At 40.8% G+C, this 24,226-nt stretch overlaps 3 protein-coding genes across 4 annotated transcripts; 2 read left to right on the top strand and 1 right to left on the bottom strand.

Annotated features, from left to right (window-relative positions):
* Positions 1-2,848: 2,848 nt before the first annotated feature.
* On the top strand, positions 2,849-5,227 carry LOC102794409 (myocilin-like). The gene is made up of 3 exons (XM_006786925.3): positions 2,849-3,447; positions 3,920-4,024; positions 4,115-5,227. Exons 1-3 carry the CDS (start codon positions 2,970-2,972, stop codon positions 4,915-4,917), a joined length of 1,386 nt encoding a protein of 461 aa, XP_006786988.2. The 5' UTR covers positions 2,849-2,969; the 3' UTR covers positions 4,918-5,227.
* A 5,650-nt stretch (positions 5,228-10,877) lies between these two features.
* Positions 10,878-14,366, bottom strand: LOC102794113 (polyisoprenoid diphosphate/phosphate phosphohydrolase PLPP6-like). Its single transcript, XM_006786924.3, has 2 exons — positions 13,919-14,366; positions 10,878-11,415 (listed from the first exon to the last, which is right to left on the bottom strand). Exons 1-2 carry the CDS (start codon positions 14,295-14,297, stop codon positions 10,994-10,996), a joined length of 801 nt encoding a protein of 266 aa, XP_006786987.1. The 5' UTR covers positions 14,298-14,366; the 3' UTR covers positions 10,878-10,993.
* On the top strand, positions 14,253-22,984 carry LOC102791309 (peroxiredoxin-6-like). Of its 2 annotated transcripts, XM_087831560.1 has the most exons (6): positions 14,253-14,287; positions 14,768-14,899; positions 15,482-15,638; positions 22,059-22,208; positions 22,318-22,464; positions 22,600-22,984. In XM_087831560.1, the coding sequence occupies exons 2-6, from the start codon at positions 14,808-14,810 to the stop codon at positions 22,726-22,728; spliced, it is 675 nt and encodes a 224-aa protein (XP_087687686.1). In that variant the 5' UTR covers positions 14,253-14,287; positions 14,768-14,807; the 3' UTR covers positions 22,729-22,984. The 2 variants fall into 2 exon arrangements, with proteins under 2 accessions (XP_087687686.1, XP_087687685.1); XM_087831559.1 differs by lacking the exon at positions 14,253-14,287 and having other exon boundaries at positions 14,729-14,899.
* The last annotated feature ends 1,242 nt before the right edge of the window (positions 22,985-24,226 follow it).

The raw sequence follows: 24,226 nt of genomic DNA, 5'->3' as shown, positions 1-24,226 counted from the left end.
TTTTACCACCCCGTTTACGTGGTCATCAAAGGTAAGTGCAGAATCAATTTTTACTCCGAGATTTGTGATCAAACTCTTTCGTTGAGAAGTCAAAGCTGCAAGATCAACATCTGGAGCGTGAGAAAAACGATTTGGGCCAAATAAGATCGCTTCTGTCTTCCGATCATTAAAATTTAAAACATTTTTTGCCATCCATGCTTTAACATCGCTAAGGCAGTCAAGCAGAGGTCGACTTGGGAGACGATCAAAATGACTAAAAGGTAAATAAAGCTGGCAGTCATCTGCATATAGATGGAATGACACTTTATGTTTTCGGAAAATCGCGCCAAGAGGCAAAAGGTACAGTGAAAACAATAATGGCCCAAGAATAGATCCCTGAGGCACACCCCAAAGCAGAGGGTCCACAGAGGATGAAGCCGACCCCAACTTAACACAAAAGGTCCTATTTGAGAGATAACCACAAAAGTTCCCACACAGTGCTGTAAGCGGGAGATCAGCAAATCATGATCCACTGTGTCAAATGCAGCGGTCATGTCCAACAAGACCAGCACTGCATATTTACCACAGTCTGTCGCTATCAGGATGTCATTCATAATTTTTACGAGGGCTGTCTCCGTACTGTGAAATGGCTTAAAGCCGGACTGAAAGATTTCAGACAATTGAGAGTCATTCAAATAGTCCATCAACTGAGTATAAACAATCCTTTCCAGAATGAACAATTTTAATTCATTTGTTGATTGCGAGGCACTCAGGGCTCAAGGTATGATTTCACTGTCTTCAGGTGTCATGAGCAGTGTTGGTCAAGTTACTTGAAAAAAGTAATCAGTAACTAATTACTGATTACTTCCCCCAAAAAGTAATCCCGTTACTTTACCGATTACTTATTTTCAAAAGTAATTAATTACTTAGTTACTCAGTTACTTTTTAAAAACACGATTTACAACCTGAATAGGTGATAAAGCGATAGATCTGTCAGCCCAATTCTACTTTTCTACATAATCCATCATACAAAATGTAATCAAATGGAAAAGTCTCTTTTTAAAACTTGTTTTATTAGTTTTAATCTTTTAACTTTATGCATCAAGCAAAAATTTAATTATATGCAACATTCTCTGACTGGAAGAAATTTGTTTAATATATTTTCTGCACATTCCAGCACATAAAATAATTTTTTTGTGTGTTTACACTCACTTTTTCAAATAGATGCAAGTAAAACACAGCAATAAAGTCAAAGACTAGCGGTCCTGTTGCTCTATTTTCACCTGTAAAGCAGAAGTGGGGTAGGCGGAGGTTTGCCCTGGTGCAGGTGTGCCGCAGCGGTCAGTTGAAGAATCCGCGAGTTTCTCTGTGAATTTCCCATTACGTCGTTGCGCACTCGGAGCTTGTTTAGGGTTTTTTTCGCTGTAAAAAGAAGTTTTCTTCCCACGCAGAACGGACGCTAATGTTTTTGTCACTTTTTATGGAATCAAACTCAAAGTAAGGTCAGTACTTCCACGCTTTAAACGCTGCACGCTCACATTCTCTCCTGCGCTCGATATATTATCCATTGTTGATCTGCACACAGATGTTGCCACGAACGGCGCACTTGCTTACGTCACTGTCATGAGACATTCTCGCAAAAAATCACGGTTTTAGTAACGCAGTAACGCAGCGTTCCTACGGGAAAGTAACGGTAATCTAATTACCGTTTTTGCAATAGTAATCCCTTACTTTACTTGTTACTTGAAAAAAGTAATCGGATTACAGTAACGCGTTACTGCCCATCTCTGGTCATGAGAAACATATTTTCATATTTTTCTTTTAATCAGTGTTTTTTTTTATATTGGGAAAGACTTTATCACGTTTGTCACTGCTTTTTTCCCTTTTCCTTTTTAGAACTGCATGTTGGGTTTTTGGTATAAGAGTAAGAGTAACAATTGTCTTAAATGTCTTCCATTTTTAGACACTTTGTCTTATTCAGACTGTTGGGCCCCCTGGTCTTTTGAAAAGTTCATGCATCTCTGCAATGCTTCTTCTTCTAAGGTTATGTGAAAGTTGAGTAATGCTTCTTGAACATTGTGTCATAATTCTGTATGTATATATCAGAAGGTTGGCCTCTGCAACCAGCACTTTTAGCGTCATCTCTCCAGACTGCTTACTGCAAGTTGTGTTTTTCCAGCCTGAACAGTGAATGATTACTTCCTTTTGTCTTGATAATATATCTGTAATTTGTGGCAGTTTGCAGAAAATATGGGGTTTGGATTAGTTTCCATTCCAGACTGTCGCCTGTGCCAGACATCCTGCTCAGCTGTAGATGGGACAGATAAGTTCCAGTCTGCCCTGAGGTCTTCTCAAGGACCAGCTTGCCTTGCTTTCGAGCCTGGCTGCTGAATGTTGGCATCCTAAACACTTCCTCTCAGCACAAATGTACGCACACACCGAGCCCATAAACTGAATTTGTGGTTAATCACACAGTGATTTAATAGAAAGACTATCAGTTTCAAAGGAAGTAAACAGCACAGCAGCTGACACGCACTAGACACATAAAGAGATGCTGTCCAGTCAAAACAACCTGCAGAGACATACCGACTGCTGAGACACACTAAAAGAATTCTTCACAGGAGTAAACAAACATTAAATTGTTTACTTTTCCACGAATTTTCACATCGTTTTTGCTGTCTCTGCACACATCTCCACCACCACGAGCAAAAAGAAGAAACACGTGGCCTTTTACACAAGCACTGCACAACCCCCGGTTATTTAATTCCCGACACACTCCTCGTCCCCTCCCATTCTCTGAGTTAACTGTATAAATACCCACGCTCAGAGCATTATCGGGATTCAGACATTGACCTGCACTGACCAGAGACACTCAGGCGAAAAGAGACTAGCTTAAGAAAACAAAAGAGAGTCTAAAAAAATAGTCTAGAGGTTAGACAACTGCATCTACAAACTTCCACATACCACAAGATTCAGTTAGTCCCTCTGAAATGTGGCTCCAAGTGTCCCTCTTCAGTTTGTCCTGCTTACTTCTGTCAATCCAAACCCAGGCTCAAGATCGAGCCTCCCTCCATCGCTCCAATGAACCCTCTGGACGTTGTCATTACACCTTTACTGTGGCCAGTCCACAAGAGTCCAGCTGCCCTGGAAGCAACCGCGAGATGGATGGAGTCTTGTCCAGGCTCACCCTGCTCGAAGCTTTGGTCAGCCGTCTCCTAGCAGGAGTAGACAAAGGCACCATGACTGGGGTTGGAGCTAATAGAGAAGAAGGTCTCCAGGAAGCTTATTCCCAGGTTACTGGGGAAAGAAACCAGCTGCAGCAGGATAAGGAGCGTCTAAACAGGCAGATCCAGGAGCTGCAGAGGAGGTTGGCTGAGCTGAGCCAGGAGGCAGAAAGCCTCAGGCAGAAACCCTGCCAGCACACGCTCACCTCAGTGGGCACTCAGCATGAAAACAGACCAGCCAATGGTATGTACCAGTCAGGGGGTAACGGGAAACCACACAAATAAAAAATTATCTTAGTTAAAAGATTGGCAATCACAAAAGAACACATTTTTTTTTTACCACAAAATCATACAAATTTTTTTTAAAAAATGCTTTTTTTAATCTGTGAAGAAACATATTTTATGCAATTTTTGCCAGCTCGAATGTTTGTTGGTTTTTTCAGAATAAATGTTTCTGTGGTAGACTCGTGCTTTGAAAAGTCTAAAGAGGCAGAGACAGGTTTGCCTGCAGTTAACTGTCCCCAGTTAAGTAAGGGGATAGGAATTTTTACCACAGTCTTTTTTTATGGCTTCGTCACTCATGTTGATGTTTACACAAGTGTGATTATTTTCAGGGTTAGAGCATCAAGCACTCTGAGGAAACAACAGGGACCTTACAACTTTGAGGTTAAAGTGTTACTTTTGAGTTTTGCTCAGAATTTGTATTTCTCTCCCAGATCCCACATATGACTTTGGGAATAGTGGATATCAGGAGATGAAAGCTGAAGTGACAGAGATCTCTGCATCCCACCTCTTCCATGAAAGAAGTCACAACTTCACAGGTAGCGTTTTACTGGAGTTGTTGGAATCGAGCATTATAGCTTTTAAGCAATATAGAGTCTAAATTAAAGTAACTTGCTTTTTTCCCTCAGGTTGTGGAGAGTTAGTGTCAGTGGGAGATCCTGTGTCACACAGGAAAGCTGACAGTATCACAGGGAAGTATGGTGCGTGGATGCAGGATCCAGAGCCTCAAGGCCCTCAGTACACCAACAACACTGTGTGGCGTATTGATGCAGTGAGAAGAGATGTGCGTCACCTCTTTGCATATGAAGACATGGATCAGTTCACCCGAGGTTTCCCAATGAAGGTGCTGGTTTTGCCAGAGCCTGTGGAGAGCACAGGGGCAACTGTGTACCGAGGCTCCCTTTACTATCAACGAAGACACAGTCGGACACTGATTCGCTATGACCTGGCTTCTGAATATCTGGCATCCCGCATGGACCTGCCTCATGCCGGCTTCCATGGCCAGCACCCTTATTCCTGGGGGGGCTACACTGACATTGACCTAGCAGTGGATGAACAGGGTCTGTGGGCCATCTACAGTACAAGTAAAGCAAGGGGTGCAATTGTAATTTCGCAGCTGAACCCCGAGAGCTTGGAGGTGAAAAAGACCTGGGAGACTAATATTAAGAAGAACACAGTGGCCAACGCTTTCATGGTGTGTGGACGTTTGTACACAGTGGCTAGCTACACTGTTCCCAACACCACCATCAACTTTGTGTTTGATACAGCCACTGGTGTGGTACAAGCTGTCTCCGTGCCCTTCAAAAACAAGTACAGCTACAACAGCATGGTGGACTACAACCACGCTCAGAGGAAGCTGTATGCCTGGGACAACTTCCACATGGTCACCTATGACATCAGACTGGGCAGGGCCAGCCATGGCAGGAGCTAGAGAGGACACAGAGGAGGACTGCTGTTGGCAGGACTGATGCAACAACAAGTGATAGAGATGAAATAAATAATCATTTCAGGTGCTCTGTCAAGGCTTTGCTATCAATGTGTTTTGAATTTTACAGTATTTCTGTGGCATTAGTATCATAAATAAGGAGTGGCATAAAAACAAAGAACTATTCATACAGTAAAGCTGTTCAGTGTGGTTATGTGATATTGTTACTGATGGCTCATGAAACAGAATTGTAATCTGCAAATGTTATTTTTTATTTAACATATAAATTTATGAAATAAAGTTTTTGTTTTCTGGATTGCATTTTGAAAATGTAGTCACAACCAAGCATGCATGTCCTCAGCTGCCGAAGCCACAAACTGCAGCGTTCCAACTGCTGACTATAGCTGCCTCAAAGAGCAAGTTAGTAGACTATAGTGGTTACAATACCTAAATTTAGAGCTGACTGTGCTGTGGTTCTCAGATTTACTGCTTTTTGTAGATGTACACAACTGAATTGAGCAGGACGTAATCCAACATTTCACAAGCCATCTCGGTTGATTTGCATCCTCTACAATGACAGCATACTCTTCAGAATAACTTTAAATTAGACCTGGTTACTATAAAGGTGGAATTCAAAGAATGAACCTAAGTATTATCAGCTCAAATCCAAATTATTCTCTGCTACACTTTATGTAACCTAATACAGAGCATGAGCACCACACCCCCTGTGCAACAGTCCGATACAGGTTACAGGATACAGGATGTTTCATAAAATAAAAAAAACAAAAACAAAAACTTCACACCATACAGATCCAGTACCTAATTTAAAAAAAAACAACAAGCACATTTCCTGTTCATTAAATGCCCCTGAGCAGTTCTCACCATTAAATATAACTGCTCTTCCTCTCCTATCTATCTTGTATTTCTTCATCTCTGAGTGCAGTCAGCTGTTATTCTTTTCACTACCCCATAAAATACAGCAGCAGGATGTTTAGTTAGCAACACACTGTGACCAACAGTCCACAAACTTGACCTGATAAAAATGTTACATTTCAAATTACCTGACACTTTAATAAAATGTTACTCCCTTTGTACTTGCTCCTCTTCTTTATTGCTAACTCAGGTCGTTTGGAGTGGAGGGCCCACTCCTGAAGACCTTCTATGACTCTGTGGTGGCCTCAGCCATCTTTTACGGTGTGGTCTGCTAGGGCGGCAGCATCTCTGCTGGGGACAGGAAGAGACTGAACAGGCTGATCCGAAGGGCCAGCTCTGTTCTAGGATCTCCTCTGGACCCAGTGGAGGTGGTGAGTGACAGGAGAAAGATGGCTAAGCTGTCATCCCTAATGGACAACATCTCCCACCCCATGCATGAGATTCTGACAGCACTGAGCAGCTCCTTCAGTGGAAGACTGCGGCACCCACGATGTGGGACGGAGAGATTTCGCAGGTCTTTCCTCCCCACTGCTGTCAGACTCCACAATAAAGACTTTTGCAGATGATCAAACACACAAACCCACACATGTGCAATAAGATGTGTGCAATTCTTGTATTTTTGTATTTTCCTACTCAGTTGTATATAGTATTTGTATTTATATTTTATTCTATTGTATATATTATTCTATTCTATTTTATTCTATTGTATATAGTATTTTATTTTATTCTATTGTATTTTATTGCATTCCAGTGTTTTCTAATTTCTGCTACATAACTTTGCACTTATGCTGTAACAAAACAAATTTCCCACCTGTGGGACTAATAAAGGTCATCTTATCTTATCTTATCTTATCTTAACTTGATGCTGAAATACCAAGACCAATTCCATATAGGAACAGTTTAGTGCTATAGATTATGCATAAATTATCTTTGTGCATCTTTCATTTCGTTGTATGCTGTAAGCGTTGGTGATGGCTAAACCAATAGGATTGTCTTTTATGTCTCATTGTTCCCTTCATTTAGGCACAAATCTGTTTTAAGGTGCACAGTACCACAAAATAAAAACTTACCTCAAATGCGTTAAACCTAATGTAACAAGCTGTTTTGAAAATATAAGGAGTAGAAAGCACAGACCTTTTATTTTAAGCTCCTTTTTGCTAGCCAAAGTTAGCATCCTAATGAAATAAACAACAAGCTAGCTAGAAATAGCATTAGCTGGCATCGCCCACGTTCATTAAAATATGGTTACGTCTTCATTAAACAAAAACAAACCATGCCACGTAGAATCAGCACCAGCAAAGGAGCTTAGCATTGGAAGCTAATGTGCTGTTTATTACCTACAACTAGTGATGTGCGGATCGATCCTGAAATATCGATTCCTCTGATACCAATCATTTATGTTCTAGAATCGATTCTCACATTAAAATATCGATATTTTAGTAAATTAGGGTAAATTTGTAGTTTATCATTAACAGGAACACAGTGGAAAGAAACTATAACATTCGGATTGTCTACATTCAAAGGAACTAGTTCCTCTTCCGCCTTTCATAGTCATTTGCGAAATAGGCTGTCTCGCAGCCCCTTGGCGCCGCGTGCGCACTCACAATGGCTGAGCGTAATTGGAGTCATGTGTGGACGTATTTTACCTCCACAAAAACTGAGACGTGGTTTGCGATACATGTGGCAAAAACGTGAGGTGTTGTGGCCACACTAGGGAGACATTCAAAAAGGCTGTTGGGTGGGGTTGGGGGGGATAAATACATTTTATAGTGTTTATTTATCGGATGAAATACTTTAAATGTCCGGAAACAGCGGGGGTGTCCAAATTCAGAGGCTGCTTCCACCTGAGGACCCGGCCTTCCTGGTCGAGAAAGCCGGGTATACGTCACGAGCTCCCTCGGTTGAGTGAAACTCTGCCGTCTGCTCCTTGCTATCTAAAATATAACCGGGCGCTGGCGTAAACTCTCGACCGTCTCACACTTCGTTTATTCAGCTGTGTGAAAACCCCGGAGGAACCCTCCCGAGGGATTAATAAAGTTACATTTAATTTAATCTAATCTAATAACTTTAATCTCAGCCGAACTGATTTACTCACGAACAAATAAAACACTGAAAAAGCCAAACAATAACATTTTTAAGTTATCTAAGTGACTTATATATCATGTTTAACCCGAGTAGCGAAAGACAGCGGGGATTTGAAGACGATGTGTCGGTCGGCTCAGATATTTGACGTTTACACAGCTACATTCTCACCTGAAAATATGTTAAAAGTTTTTTTACGACCCAGAAAGAGAAATAAGAGTAATATTAAAACTAAGCAGCTGCCGTCATTGTTGGAAACAAGTACTCTGATGTCCTGTAATCATTATGATGCTATAATTTGAGATACAATAAATAAAATAAGTTTTTGTACAAAGTATCGGTATCGGATCAGTATCGTCGATACCACCCTGAATATTACTTGGTATTGGATCGGAAAGGAAATCAGTGGTATCACACATCACTACCTACAACCTCAACCACAGGCTTATCTACAGGCAGCATTAGCCAAGTTAACTTATGTCATAAAATAAGGACAACCTTAGTCCATTCTAATACTTAATACTACTGTTAGATGGGCTGGACTGTGGGTTCAGTGATCCTTCCTCGTTGTTATGCTACTTCCTGAAAAATAAAATTTTTCATTAAATAGAAATATTGCCTATTTTCAATTTGAACATCAAAAAAGTTGGGACTGGGCAACAAAAGGATGGAAAAGAACGTGGTACTAAAAAGAAACAGCTGGAGAAACATTTTGCAGTTAATTGGGTTAATTGGCAACAAGTGAGCAACATGACTGGGCATGGAAATAGCATCTTAGAGAGGCAGAACGTCTTAGATGAAAATATGAGCAGAGGTTGACAATCACCAAAAAACTGTATCTAGAAATTGTAGAACAATTTTAGATGAATGTTCACGCGTAAAGTTGCAAAGAAATCATTCAGAGTTCATGTCATCAAAGGTTTCTGGGAAGCACTGTGTGCAAAGGACAAGCCTGAATATCATTGCTGAATTTCTGAATGTCTGCACTGAATTTAAAAAAGTATGATTCTGTCATGGAAACCATTGCATGAGCTCATTCACTGTCTGTGAACGTATTCACAGTGCCCTCCACAAACATAGGTTAAAGCTGTCGTGCAAAGAAACATTTCTGAATCCAGAAATGGATTGAGGCAAAGAGAAAACTGTTCTCTGGTTAGGCAAATCCAAAATTTACATTCTTTTTGAAAAACATACGCCATATCCTCCCAACTAAAGACGAGGGGGACCATATTATCAGTGCTCAGTTCAAAAGGGTTGCATTAGCCCTGTGGAATTAGCAGCTTTTGCATCAAGAAAGGCCCCATCAGCATGATTACTGAGTGCAGGTTTTAGAGCAACACATGCTTCCATCCAGTCCAATTTATTTTCAAGATTGCCCTGCATATTTCAGCAAGACAATCTTGATGCACATACTGCAGCTATTACAATAGCACGGCTTTATAGTTGGAGAGTCTGGGTGCAGAACTCACCTGCACTTCAGATCTTTCACCAACTGAAAACATTTCAAGCATCATCAGAAAATATCTGTCCATCTTCTTCCACTTATCCGGGGGCCGGGTTGCGGGGTCAGCAGCCTAAGCATAGAAGCCCAGAACTCCCTTTCCCCAGCCTCCTCCTCCAACTTATCTGGGGGAACACCCAGGTGTTCCCAGGCCAGCCAAGAGATATAATCTGTCCAGCGTGTCCTGGGTCTGCCCCAGGGCCTCCTCACAGTGGGACACACCCCCAACACCTCACCCAGGAGGCATCTTTGGCAGGCCCCTCACTTTCCGAGAGAAAAACGTACTGCTTTTAAAAGAAGACGGGATTGGTCTTACAGCTCTAAACATGGCTCTAGCAAAACTTTTTTGAGGCTTGTTGCAGCCATCAAATTCAAAATGAGCTAATATTCTTCTTGTAATTATATGTTTTCTCTTTGTAAACCTTTGATATGTTTTTCATGCTGTATTGTGATTAAAATATACTTTCCTTGCATTTTGGCTTTAGTTACATTTTACATTTACAGGATATCAACCTTATTTAGGAATTGAGGTTCTAAGATACACAGTACATTCAATAAATGTACTTCTCATTTTATAATTACAGAAAGCCTTTAGAAAATTGTTCCAATTTAAACACAACTGTGTTCTTTAAATTTAGATAATAAAAGTTTAGATAATATGGAGTATATGTATTCACACGATGAAACTGAAAGAGATGAGGTTACTTCTGTCACATTTCTTGGAGTAATAAAACCGCTAACAGACACACGCCCACACGTCAGCTCACCTGCATTATTTGAAAGTCAATAAAAATGAGCAGCTTTGCTTGAAAATATCCCACGTTCCCACTTACAACCTGAGCCCAACTTGTCACACTTTCCAGCTGTTTATGTAGGCTACACACACATCTGCTGTCTTAACCTGTTCAACATGTTAACTCCAAACCCACATGTATCGAGTGTTATGATTTTTGTAACAACTGCTTGATTTGGAAGTGGTATTCGGTATGTTAAAAAGGAGGCGGTGGCAGCAGTTTATCAACACTGTAAGATGAGATGGAATGTGCTACCGTGCAATGACAGTCAGGAGACACAGCAGCAGCAGCTGATGGAAACTTTGTTGAGTGTGAGTTGACTTTCCCCACAACAATGTTCACACAAACACACTGTGGATTGTGACAGGTCATTGCTAAACCACATGAAAAAAAACACAGAAAAAAGTCTCACATCATGAAGTGTGTCAAGGGGGAAGTCTCTTTTTTATACCACAGTTTAAACTTTCACACACACTCAAAAAAAATGTAATTTTTTAAGATAAAAAATGTAATTAAATAAATTCAACATTGGTTTCAGGCTTGTGGTATTAAGTCCATGCATTAGCAATAGTGATGTGCAACCAAGCAGCTTAATGGAAGTAAAACATTTAATACTTCTACTTCAAAATAAAAGTAAACACAAAGACAAACACATAACGCTGATACAGATTTTTTAAAAACATATAAGAATCCTAAAATAACATCAATAATCAGGAATTTCAGAATTACCCACTCATGTTCAACATTTTCCTACATGCACACACACCTAAACCTAATGTTTCCCATCTATCATCCAGAGTCCATCATAAGCCCTGTTCAGCCTCTCTCCCAGGCCAATGAGCAGCGCGTCCTGCAACCAGTCCCAAGTCACCCACAGTCTTTCCACCAAACTGTACTGGCAGTAGCCCATGGCCAAGCCAAAGCCCACATCTGTCACATAGTGTCTTGCAAGCAGCAGTCGGGACAGGCTCAACAAAGCAGCCCACCCCACCACCAGGAGCCGCATGGAGTCTGTGTCCACCAGCTGGGCGAGGAAGAACCGGGCGCACATGGCCGCCCGTGAAGCGTGACCGGAGGGAAAGGAATAGCGCTCCACGAAGAAGGTGGAGAGGATCTCCGAACGGTTCTGGGCGGGCATGCGACGTCTGACCAGAGTCTTCACAAGTCTGACAAGCAGCAAATCCAAAATCAGAGCTGTGGGGAGGAAGGAGTAGTTTTTAAAGTTTAGGATGAAAATAACAACAAGATTGCATTAGATATATATTAGTTTATAATAATAATAATAATTATTATTAAATATTAGTATTAGTATTACATTTTCCTTAAAATATATCAGAAAAAGAAATAAATAGCTGAAAAGATGAGTAAAAAATGCAGCTGAAGTTGTTCAGTTGTTTATACATTTATTTAAAGCTTCAGTTAATTATAGATTTACACTGTAAAGACAAACAAAGGTTTTACTTTAGTGTGTTGAACTTAATTTGTACCAGCTTTGAAACACTTGTTTTCTCGCTTAAGTTAGCTGTACTTTCTGTCCCCATTCTGAGTTGCACGCAGTTGCTTAATTGAGCACTTGATGTTGCCAAATATGGGGCATTTCTGCAAAAGAAAAGCTTGTGGTAAAGATAATGTTTAGCTTCATAAGCTTTATCGGTGCTGTGATCATTATTATAGTTAGGCTGTGTTTCGACTAGCTTGTGAATTCATAATGGTTTCCTATGTTAGCTTGCCCCGGTAACTGAGACTGCCTTTTCAGGGTTTGATTACTAGTACCAGTGTTACCGTAACCATGAAGTATGTAAATACTGTGGAAAAGTTGTATTGAACTTATATCTAATATTTAATCATGGTGACTTTGTTTGAATTTCTTCTTTAATTAAAAAAATACTAGACTAAGGTTTTATATAAAACCTATATACGGTTTTATATATTTTTTATACTGAGAAACAGCCGACTGACATCGCTCCACACCTCGCGGCCTAAAGTCAAGAGTCCTCTGAGGAAAAGTAAAAAATTTTCTCTGCTTTCTTGAATAATTGTCCAGTTTTCAAATAATTTCAAGACATTTTTTTTTCCCAAATGCTGCAGCTATTGATCTTTTTTCAGTCTATTCTCACACCAAGGATACCTCTTCAGCCTAACATCCTCTAAAAAGAATCGGTCTGCTGCTGTGATCACAGTTTGTATTCTTGTTTCTTAATGCTTATCATAATCCTGAAAAAATATTCCTGGAATTTATTACATGATCATAATTGGAGTAAATGACCCTACTCTCATTAATATTCCTGGCAGATTATTTAGATTTGTGAGCTAAATCTACATGATCGGCACTGTGTCCAACAAAAATGACTAATGATATTAAATTGGCTAAGTAATACTTTTACATCCCTTGCAATTGCTTTGGTGTCTCTAAATATCCTATCACATCATCCCATTTATCAAATTTCAAACTTTCCCACGTTTCCCTTGAAAAAGCTTCCTAACACAGGTTCTGAATCAGCAGCGAATACTCTACAAATACTTGATGGCCTCGCCCAAAGTTCAAAAGTACATTATCAAAGAGCTCAGCAGCTTTAGGAGCTAATAAATTACATTTGAACATCTTTGATAGTCCATGAGGGCTTTCAGATATTTAAAGAACTGAGATCTTGGTATTTCAAACATCTTCAGATGTTTTCAGTAGGCTACATCATTATAGTAAAGGTCAAATTTTGCAGTGAACCATGGTTAGCAGCTTTAGTTAGCACTCTGCTAAACATTTTGAAGTAAAGTGGAATTTTATTTCAGTTGAATTAACCAATAGTTCAGATTTTAAACATGTTGAACTCTTAATGTAACACCTTGGGGAACTCAGCAAGGCTGAAGTAAAAGCATATAACCAGCTCAATTTATTGACCTAGAAAAAAAATCTAAAGGTCTTTGACCCAGTCAATACCTGATTGGTCTAACATTATATACTATCTCCAAATCTCCATGGCATCCTGGGCTTTTACAGGCCAGGAATAGCTCTGGCATTTCACCACAACACAATACAGTATAGCAGCACAGAGCTTGAACTCAAGGCTGCAAGTTCACAAATATAATCTACACGTGCAAAGACATCATCAGCCATGACCGGTGGATCACATCTCAGACAGCTCCCACAAAAAACTTTCCATCGCTGTCGTGCAGTTGTTTCTCGCTCAGACACCATTTACTCCTGCTAATGCACTAATTGGCACTAGTTGGACACATTTTGGTCTCTGGACATTAAGAGCTATTAACGTTATCTAGCTTTGACCAAACATAAGAGCCACTTATGAATACCACGGGTTCCACTGTGGCCATGGCACAAACGTGCATAATAACGCACCGGCTTATCGGCAATGTGGTGATAAATATGAAGCTGCGAGAGCGTCGGACAGCTAAATAAAGTCAGTTTGACTTTGGAGCACTTCTTACTTCCACATAAGGCCTCTATGCTCACCAGGTTAACGCTAAATGCCCAGAATCAATTAGTATAAATTAAAATCCTAGATTAAATCCTTTACCCACACATATTAATACATAAATATATTGTAAATTTATTGCAAATCTGTAAATATCGAGCCTGTTGATGGCTGTGGACTTAGAGATGTGTTATTTATTAAATCAGAACACATTTTTGTTTCATTAAAGACAGAAATCCTAACATTAACTATGGTGTAATGATACTTACCCAATGCCAAATTCAGCATGATCTCTTGCTCCTCCACACTTCGTCCACGGAGAAGAGTGTACACGGTGCCGATGAGCCACGGGATGACATGACCGGAGAACTCGACCAGCCGGACCAAGGGCCGTATGCTGCCCCATGCAGACCCCTCACAGGCGCACACTCCGAGCCGTTTGGACAGCCATAGATCTATCGCCAGCAAAAACCGGAGCGTTACAGTAAATATCGGCTGACTCAGACTGACTGAAAAGTCTCCCGTTTGCGCTCCAGAGGCAAAGTAAGAACAGGTGGAGCTCCGGCGACGGACTTGGTATTCAAGAGTTGCCCGGCTTCCACACGCAGCTCCACGGCAACTATTCCGCCTGGACCCTGGTGAGGACATTTTGGTTGGACAGTGCCGTAGGTCGTGTATCCGCTCTCCTTTATGGCCCCTGATGAGCTCGTAACATCCTGCCCGGTTTACAGGGGATAAATGGTACCAGTTTAGAACGGGACCGCTCTTGTCACGTGACAAGGATGAATCCACAAACCGTGCTCGTTAAACGGGTCCGGTGTTGAGCTTTAGGCTTTTTCTTTAAACTTGGAAACCCAGCGAACACGTTATCACTTGTGAACCAGATAGCCCGCCTTGACTGTAAAGTTTGACTATTTTGTTAGTTGTGTCATAATAAACATTTCATAATAATAATAAATGTCTATATTCTCTTCACGACACCGGTCTGAGCGCAAAATGTGTCACAACTACGCCAAAGGCTTAGAGCGCAGCACTTTTTATGAACCTAAATTGGGTGTTGTGGCAGTGCGTGCGTGGTTTCCGCCTCTTCTTTATTTTGCTCTACCTGCTGTCACCAGAGCTACTGCACACCGGACTAAACACTTCCACGGCCACAGCATGCCGGGGCTGCTGCTCGGAGACGTGTTTCCTGATTTCGAGGCAGAGACCACCACCGGCACAATTAAACTCCACGAATTTCTTGGTGATTCGTGAGTAGACTTTGTGACTTTTAATTTTTTTACGCTGCAAGTTTACAGACTTATTGAGAATTCGCTTAAGAGCGGGGAGAGAGGGCGGGATGTAGTTCCTGTCATGGTTTTTCACTTCTGCTTTGAAATACTGCATGTGGCATTTTTAAAATCTGCATACTGTACCTGTAATGACGGTATTGTGGTCTAAGTGCGATCTAAGTGTGTCTAAAATAACACTTTACCACTTAGTGCATCTATCAGTAATCATCTCTTTGTGAGACAGTGAATGTCTTCTGATACTGAGAGCATCAGTAAGCAGAACGAATGAAATTGAGGTCAAACCTGAGGAAAAAAAACACTCCTTTGAGTGATTATGTGCAGACCGCTGACCTCAAGGTGGAGAAAAACAACTTTGCCATCACTTTTGACAACTTTGCTAAACTCGTTTTACATCCTGTTGTCCTTTTGTGAAACCCAGAAACAAGCAGTAACACACACAATATCAAGAAATGCAGACTGCGGAGAGGAAACTAGGTCAGGATGAGGCCTCTTTTTTTCTGAGATCGAACTGAGCATGATGGTAAATCTGACTCATTTCAGATGGGGAATCCTGTTCTCCCACCCCAGGGACTACACTCCTGTGTGCACCACAGAGCTGGGCCGAGCTGCCAGACTCAGCAGTGACTTCAGTAAACGCAACGTTAAATTGATCGCCCTATCAGTGGACTTCCTGGAGGATCACCACGGCTGGGCCAAGGTGTTGTAACTACATTTTATTTATTTATTTGCTGCACAACTTTAAGTATTTAGAAGTATTGGAAAAACACATAAAGAAAGCAGTAAGTCGGTGCTGGCTGGTGAACTGTGCTCTAAGCTTCCCAGCTGAGCATAGTTCTTTAAACAAGCCACAAGAGATTTGCAAGCCAAATGACATCGAGATATCTGGACTAATGCTGGGCTAAATCTATGTGGGTATTTAGGATTTTCCAACAACATGCTGAAGTAAATGAATCCTTCTGGGTTCACTCAAAACCTCACTCTTATTAGAATCTCAGGTTTCTCAAATGAACAATGAACATTGAGCCTGTGCAGGCCTGACTCCTATATATAGTGTGCGAAAAAAAATTGCAACACAAATAAAGCTTCGACCACAAGCTGTGAATTTAAAACTGTGATGAAAGGTGTATGAACCATATTGAGGATCTATAGAAGGACGAGGCTTGTGATTATGGGATGTGTATGAATGCTGTGTGCTTAGAGAGGCTAAAAGTGAGACTATCTCAGCCGTGGCAACTTTTCTTTACTGCTAGCACTCAATTTGATTACATCAGTCACAACTACTACATTTCCCTTGTGGGATCAATATAGTATCAATCTATATATCTTTGAGAAAGCCTGGAAACCCCGTGTGTGAAATTGTCTTCCTGCTTCAAATATTTGGTGCTTTTTAAAAATATATATTGCACTTCAAAGTCTACCATGTTGCCTTTGCACCAGCTGTGAAATGAGCATCACTTCTCTTCCCAAGTATAAGGTTAAGTACTGTATACTGCCTCCAAAGTTGTCAATCACAATGATTAATAGAAATAATAATCATTAATAATGTCTGTGGAATATCTACAATAGAACATCAAGGCACATAATCAGCAACCATCATTCCTGTGGCCGTGGCAAAATAGGATTATTATGTGAACAACCACTGTTCAAAGGCCACTGCGCACATTTACTCAGGGCCTTCTTGATGTGATGTTCTTCTGCTTCCCTGGCTGCTGTGTCTGTGGGGATGGTGTTAGCTCCGTGCTGTAGCGTCCTGATGACACCCAGTTTATGCTCCTGTGGATGATGAGAGTCAAACCTTAAATACTGATCCATATGTGTAGGTTTACATCAACTTTTAAATGTCCCCGATTACTAATGGAAATCTCACAGTCTAAGAAGGCTAACCTGCCACTTTTCATATCCTTCATATCCTTTTCACCATTCCTTCTCGGTGTCTCAGATCCTCCTCCTCTCTTTCTCTTTCCGTCCCTTCCCCTTGGCTAGCCACCATGGGGCTCTGCCCCCTCTGCTCCCTTCCTCCTGAGATAAGAAACATCACTTCCCTCCCTTTTTTTTAAGTCCAGACTCAAAACTCACCTGTTCACAATAGCCTATTCCACATAAGCTTTTCCATCCTGCTACTTTAATTTATTTTATTTATTTGCTCTATGTTTTATCCTTATATTTTTGTAATTTTTTGTTTGTTGTTATTGTTTGTGAACAGTGTCCTTGAGTGTTTTGAAAGGTGCTTTCTTAAATAAAATGTATTAATATTTTTTATCCTCCCTGGTAAATTTGATATGTTGGTCCACTGAGTTAAGGTGATCAGTGAATTGTGGCACATCTTAAGGTGTCATCAACATACCCGAACCAATGACTTGGTGGTGTTCCAGGGTAGGATAACAAAGCCCTCTTTTCCACTTCTTCCATGTAAAAATTGGCCACAATGGGTGAAACTGGGCAACCTATGGCACACCCATGTTTCTACCTGTAGTACTGACTCTTATATGTGAAGTAGGTGGAATTAAAACACAGTTCCAAAAGCAAACACACGTGGTGGGTGCTGAGAGTGGTCCTGTTGCTGAGGTTGGGGTCATCCTATAATCACTTACAAACTACCTCCACTGCTTCAGTGACTGGAATACAAGTGAAGAGAGATGTAACATCTCTCACCCTCTCTTTTTTTTTTCTTTTTTTTTCTTTTTAATAAGGAACGTATGAGAACACAAATAAACCGAAATAAACAAGTAATCGAAAATAAACAAACGGGTGTACCATCTAATCATATATACATATATACACACACATATATACATGCATATACATATACATACATACATATATACACACATATAGATACCTACATGCATACATATACGCCTATACATACTTACATACATACAGCCATACACATATATACACTAGGGGTGCAACGATACAACAAAATTCACGGTTCGGTTCGATACTTTGGTGTCACGGTTCGATATTTTTTCGATACAAAAAAAATGTTCATGCCTTTTTATTAATTTGTCATTTATTAAATTTTCACGGCACATTCTGCACCACATTTCTGTGCGTTTATCATTTGTTTGAAGCCAGCTCACCTCCTGCAACCACTTTTCCGAGAATACGCGCTTCTTTTGTGGTTCGGACTCCTTCTGACATTTCTTTGGAGGTGGAGGAACATCACAGTAATTGCTTAAAGGAGCTTCTTCGACATCTTTAAGAGTTCTAAACAAATGTCTGTCCTCCTCCTGAAAATCTTATGTACGCAAACACGCGTTGCAACTTCTTATCTTGTGCGGTTTTTATTTTGACAGCGAATGCGCACCTGCGGACCACTTATGTGCAGCCCTGGTTATTTAGCTCGTCATATTGCAGCCACAGAAATTCTTTTGTCCATGAAACCATAAAGCTGCACTTTCTTTTTGCCTTATAGTCTGATTTGTCATAACCTTTCCGTTTTGTCACTTCTTCACCCTGACCTGTCTTATTTGGCTCAGCAGAACTAAAATATATATCCTGCTGCTTTTACACACGCACTAACATAACGCTCAGCGATTCTCTGCGCGATCAACCTCTCACATGTTTAAGCTGCAGGAGATTTCACTTGTCATGTTTGCATAGTAAGCTAACGATTGATAAGACGATGTCAGAGGAATTGGTGCGCAAATTATCATCACTCACCAATCAGTACTGTCGCTTTCTATACACAGTTCACGCGATTGCAAAGTGAAAGCAAAAAACAAGCGCAAATTCAAACGCGATTTCAGTATGTCACATATTGACAGTGGCCGATGCCAATGACATAATTACCCAGCTACATTTCCGAAAGAATGCAAAAGCATTGACATATATTTTTCCTTCCTACGATAGGCCGACGGGCAGGGCAGAGATAGATTTTGGTAGCCCGACTGGAAAAAAGCCCCAGGACGTCGGGCTAGCGATTTTGCGAGCCCTGTATCTGATTGAGGAATCACTCATCTTTGGAAAAGAGAGTTTATTATGGAGAAATGTCTCTTTCCAAAATAAAAGCTATACTATACGCTTCTTCTGGGCTATATTCTCAGCAGCATATTAAACATATCAGGTCCCCATAAGGAGAATCATGTGCTAACGGCTGTCTAAATGACTCGGGTAAGGTTTGTAGCATGCGTGCTTGTTTTTGTCTGCTTCCACTTGTCTTTGCACTAGGATGATGTCGACGTAAATGTGCAGTCATATTGGTTGTGTTCCCACTAGTGCTGTCAGCGTTAATCTGAAATGACGTTAAGGTCACAACACGGCAAATCTCCGTTAACGAGCTACCGCGGATCGCCTCATGAGTGGGGCTGGAAGACGTCAACACATTAACGAGCTAACTGCGCTAACACACTAGTTCCCACCAATTGAGCATTGCTGGCACATCCAACATACTGTTTTACTTTTGTCCATGACACGCTTACCTTTAGGGTCATATGTCACATGAAAACCAAAATAGTTCCAAACGCCAGATCTGAATGAGGGTGGGGGAGGTTCAATTTGCCATGTTGCAACGAGCTCAACTTCTGTCTAGCTAGCTTGCCCTGCGCTCAGTGAATCTGTGTTCGACTACTCCGCCTAGGCTGCACTGTCGAGCGCAGATCCACTGAGCGCTCAACACAGACAGCATCGTCAGAAGGAAAGTTGATAAAATAAATTAAAAATGTTGTATTGTTCGATACATATGTGTACGAACCGAAAGCACTGTATCGAACGGTTCGATATCGATACGAGTATCGTTGCACCCCTAATATACACATAGCAGTTCAAAAATATGGCATACAGAATTAGAGATTCAAACAAAATTGGGTCTCCTTGACGAAATATAATATTTCCATTTATCCCAAATCTCAATGAATAGGTCATATTGAAATCTGTTAAAGAAGGTAATTCTTTCCATTTTAAACAACCCATAAACAGTCTCATGCCAGTCATTTAGTGATGGAATTTTCACACTTAGCCATTTCTTAGTAATAGTCTTTCGGGCAGCCAGACTCAGAATACCATATAACAGCTTAGACATTTTATCTACATTCACTGAATATAAATATCCAGACAAAAGTTCATCCCAATTAAAGGGGAGTTGCATACTAAAAATGGTCTGTAACTCAGAGTGAATCGATACCCAAAAAGTGTTGATCAATGGGCAAGACCAAAACAAGTGGAAGTGTTTTATTCCTTGGGCCCCACAGTTTCTCCAACAGCTAGAGTGATTAGAATAGTGTTTACTTTGTGCAGGTGTAATAAAAAAAAACCTACAGAGACTCTTCCAACCAAAACATCTCCATATATTAGAACTAGAAATTTTCCACTGAAAGGCACACTGCTGATACCAGATATCATTTGAAATTGCTATATCTGTTTCCCTTTCCCATTTTTGTTTAATGTAGATAGTGTCCAACTTCTTAACCTCTTGTAAACCCTTGTACAATCTAGAAATCACCTTGAGGCCAGGATCTGCATGGTAAGCCTTGACAAATATATTCAAACCGGGAAGAGAGAAAAGCTCTGTTCTCTTAGGTATAAAGTTATGTAGATGATGCCTGATTTGAAGAAACCTGAAAAAATCAGATTGCTTAACTGGTATTGATCTTTTACTGATTGGAAGTCCCTAAGAGTTCCCTTATCATAAAACATACAATATGCCATTAAGCCTTGCCCTGCCCATTTTTTATATCTTGCGTCTAACTCATTGGGTAAAAAATCAAGATCATAAGCGCACCATCTTAAGATCCTGGCCTCTTCATTCCAGTCATTCTTATTAAGAAACTGTAACCAGAGTTTTAAAGGCAAGTTAATCCATTGGTTTCCTTGATTAATTTGTTTTTTAATAAGTGTCACGTCCCCTAAACTTGCCTGAATCTGAAAATCTCTTGAAACAACTGTTTCTATTTCTTTCCATCTTGCTTGGTAGTCTACATTGCACCAACACGCTAGGATCCTCAGTTTAGCTGAAATATAGTAATCTTTCAAACATGGGAACCCCAACCACCCTTTATCTTTAGCCAACTGGATAGTTTGGTACTTAATCCGTGGTCTTTTCCCCTGCCACAGAGATTATTTTATCCCACTCCTGAAATTGTTTATCAGTTATTTCAACTGGGAGTGTTAGGAAGCATCCCAGGCAAAATATTCATTTTGACTGTATCAGTAAGTGACTCAAAATTTAAAATTGGTATTAAGTTCCATCTTTTAATATCCTCATTTATTTTATAACACAAAGGTTTACAATTTACATGATATATTTTAGAGAGATCTTTAGTGATATTTACTCCAACATACTTAATTTGCTCCAACTCCCAATTCAAATCCAAGGTGTTCTGGATGTGGTGTTCAGAGCTGCCTCTGGTTGACGATCGAAGCCAGAAACTCTGAGATGTTATAGGTGATCGAGTTGATCATACAGACAGTCGGTCTTAAAGGTGCACCCTGTTTATGTATCTAAGGTAAACCATACAGACTTGGTGTAGATTCCCCTGGGTATAGCCTGTGGTATGAGGTCCAGTCAATAGCATTGTCTGAAGCAGTTTGAACAAGACAATCTATCACCCTCTTCCTGTAACCACTTTCTGGGTCTTGCTTTATAAGTATTTTTGTCACTGAGCAGTGATAAAATTTACTCATGATGGGCTTTCTGGTTTAGCAAAACTGTGCACCTACCCTTGTCTGCCGGAAGGATAATAATGTTGTTGTCATTACTAAGTGATGTGAGTGCCTTCCTCTCCTCCATGCTGATGTTGCATGGTGGGGGCTTTGCATTGCTGAGACCGGCCAAAACTTTCGTCCGTAGTTGCTCTGCTTCCACGTCTGCAATATTGTTGTTTTGAATTGCTGTTTTGTGGCTGTGATCAGTTCCAGTTATCCATCTGGGAAACCAAACAACTTCTGGCGAAGTCGGATGGCACAACACAGAAAAGCTAACTCGTCAGGCCACAGACTCCACAGTCTATATGATTGCGTTCTAAATAATGTGGGGGATTATTTACTCACATCCCAGAAATCTACATTGACATCTGAGTAACAGTGTATATACGACAGAGCTCAATCAATGTTGCACCACTCACACTTGCTTTGAATATCTAATGGAGGGCTTGCGTCTCTTCTTGTGTGTGACTAGGACATCGTGGCCTACAACTGTGAGGAGTCTGCCTGCTGCTCACTGCCCTTTCCCATCATAGCGGACAGCAAACGGGAGCTGGCAGTCGCCCTGGGCATGCTGGACCCAGATGAGAGGGACAAAGATGGCATGCCCCTTACTGCCCGCTGTGTGAGAAACATAAACACACATTTGTTTCACACATTTTTTTCACATCCATCGTTAAGGTTTTTATCCCTCTCACTGGGAAACTCTCTCACCTTTCTTTCCCCCCATCTAGGTGTTTATTATTGGTCCTGACAAAAAGTTAAAGCTGTCCCTGCTTTACCCAGCCACCACAGGACGCAATTTTGATGAGATCTTGAGGGTGGTGGACTCACTCCAGCTCACAGCAGGGAAGCGAGTAGCCACACCTGCCGACTGGAAGGTATGCCATGCATTTGAAAGTGACCTCAGTTGCTGCCAGTTATTACAGCAGCTGAAGGCACAGATAATAGCTATAGGACCTAAGCAGCTGCTGTGTTGACCAGCAGACTTTTTTGCAATGTGTCTCTTCCTCCAGCCTGGAAACTGCGTGATGGTTCCCCCGAGTATGTCTGAAGAAGAGGCCGCCTCTTTGTTCCCAGCTGGCGTCTACACCAAAGACCTCCCCTCTGGCAAGAAGTACCTGCGCTACACACCCCAGCCATAAGCACAGGCAGAAAGGATGCTGATATTCAACGCTTGCATCTGTTATGTGGACTGCATTGTCCATTGCATGGACAGCGCTCTCACCTGGTTGATAGACATCCCAGCTGTGAATAAGTCCCAGTCAGCATGGATGGAATGAATACCAGTGTCTTATGATATAGGATTGTTCTAACTGGGACATTTAGTACAACTTCCTCTCCTCAAGCTGCCTACTTTTCTAAGAAGACAGATGGAAAGGAGCTGTCATGGGGAAATAGATTACGATTTGAATAAAAGATTTTTTTTAATCTACAGTGTGGCAGAATAAGTCTCTTTTTTTTTTTTTTAGCAGAAATACTGTTGGCATGTTGTTTACAGGTTCAAAAGTAAGATGTTTATGATGCTATTTAAGCCATACGCTGTATATCATAAATACATATAGGAATATGACCTCACAAATAGGTTTATTATTATCCATACCCATAAGCTACTCCCGTATTGATGCCTTGATATTGTCATACCATCTGAGGAGTTTTGAACTAAATCAAGAGCTAGCTAGTTTGGTTAGCAAGGTCCATCTATAATCAGCTGTGATATTAATAAGAGAAAATGCACAGCTGACTCCTTAGAAGGTCTCCACAACCCTGCACATAAAAGATGGACGTAGCATCTGGCATCTGTTGTCCTCATTTTTCAGCTTGGCGTTAGTTTAGCATTAGCATTTAGCTTGGTTAGAAAGTTGCATATATAAACTTTAGGTGTGCAACATACAAACATTAATAGCTCTACTTAGTGTTAAGTAACTGTTACTGCTGTAACAAATGATCGTTACAGACATGAAAAATGATGAAATAAATGAATACAATATCACAAAAAATAGAAAGATTTGAAAAATGTTTCAAAGGGGAGTTCAATTAGAAGCTGAAGCAGATGTTAGAGAAAGCATTCATCTGCATGTCTAGTAAGGGTTGCTGGGGTGGTCAGGATCCATTCATCATCCACTGTTATCTGTGTGACCTCTTTCTCAGATGATGGAGGAATCCAAACAGTGTGCTGATTCAAACTACACTCAAAATAGCAACAGCAATGACGAATTCCCTTGGCCAGTAATATGGATGCATTCCAGCAGCTGGCAGTTCAATATTCAGGCTGCAGAAACATTTCCTTGCAGTCTGGAATTACACCACCACAAATACAAGAAGATTTCTCATTACTGCTCAGATTAACATCCACGCCTGCTGAATAGTTCTGAAGCCAGGTACATTCACTCTGTGGTCTGGAAAATGTGAGTGTGGCGACATCTCACTGCAACGCTCCATGAAGCACATCAGTCAACACTCATGTGTTCCCTCAGAGCCTTAATCAGTTCACCGAGCTCATCCATCCATCTAGAGTTGAGGGGAGACTGAAAACAAATTTCTTGGGTGGTCTGTACCACACAACGGGCCACAATATTTGTCAAATAGTTCAATTAAAATACTGAAAGGGCCGGTTCAGTGATTCATATTATCTGAGGTCTC

This window comes from Neolamprologus brichardi, chromosome 18 (genome assembly GCF_056152115.1).
Source record: "Neolamprologus brichardi isolate AB-2024 chromosome 18, ASM5615211v1, whole genome shotgun sequence".
Classification (NCBI taxonomy): Eukaryota; Metazoa; Chordata; class Actinopteri; order Cichliformes; family Cichlidae; genus Neolamprologus; species Neolamprologus brichardi.
This window is presented reverse-complemented; position numbering and strand designations above follow the sequence as displayed.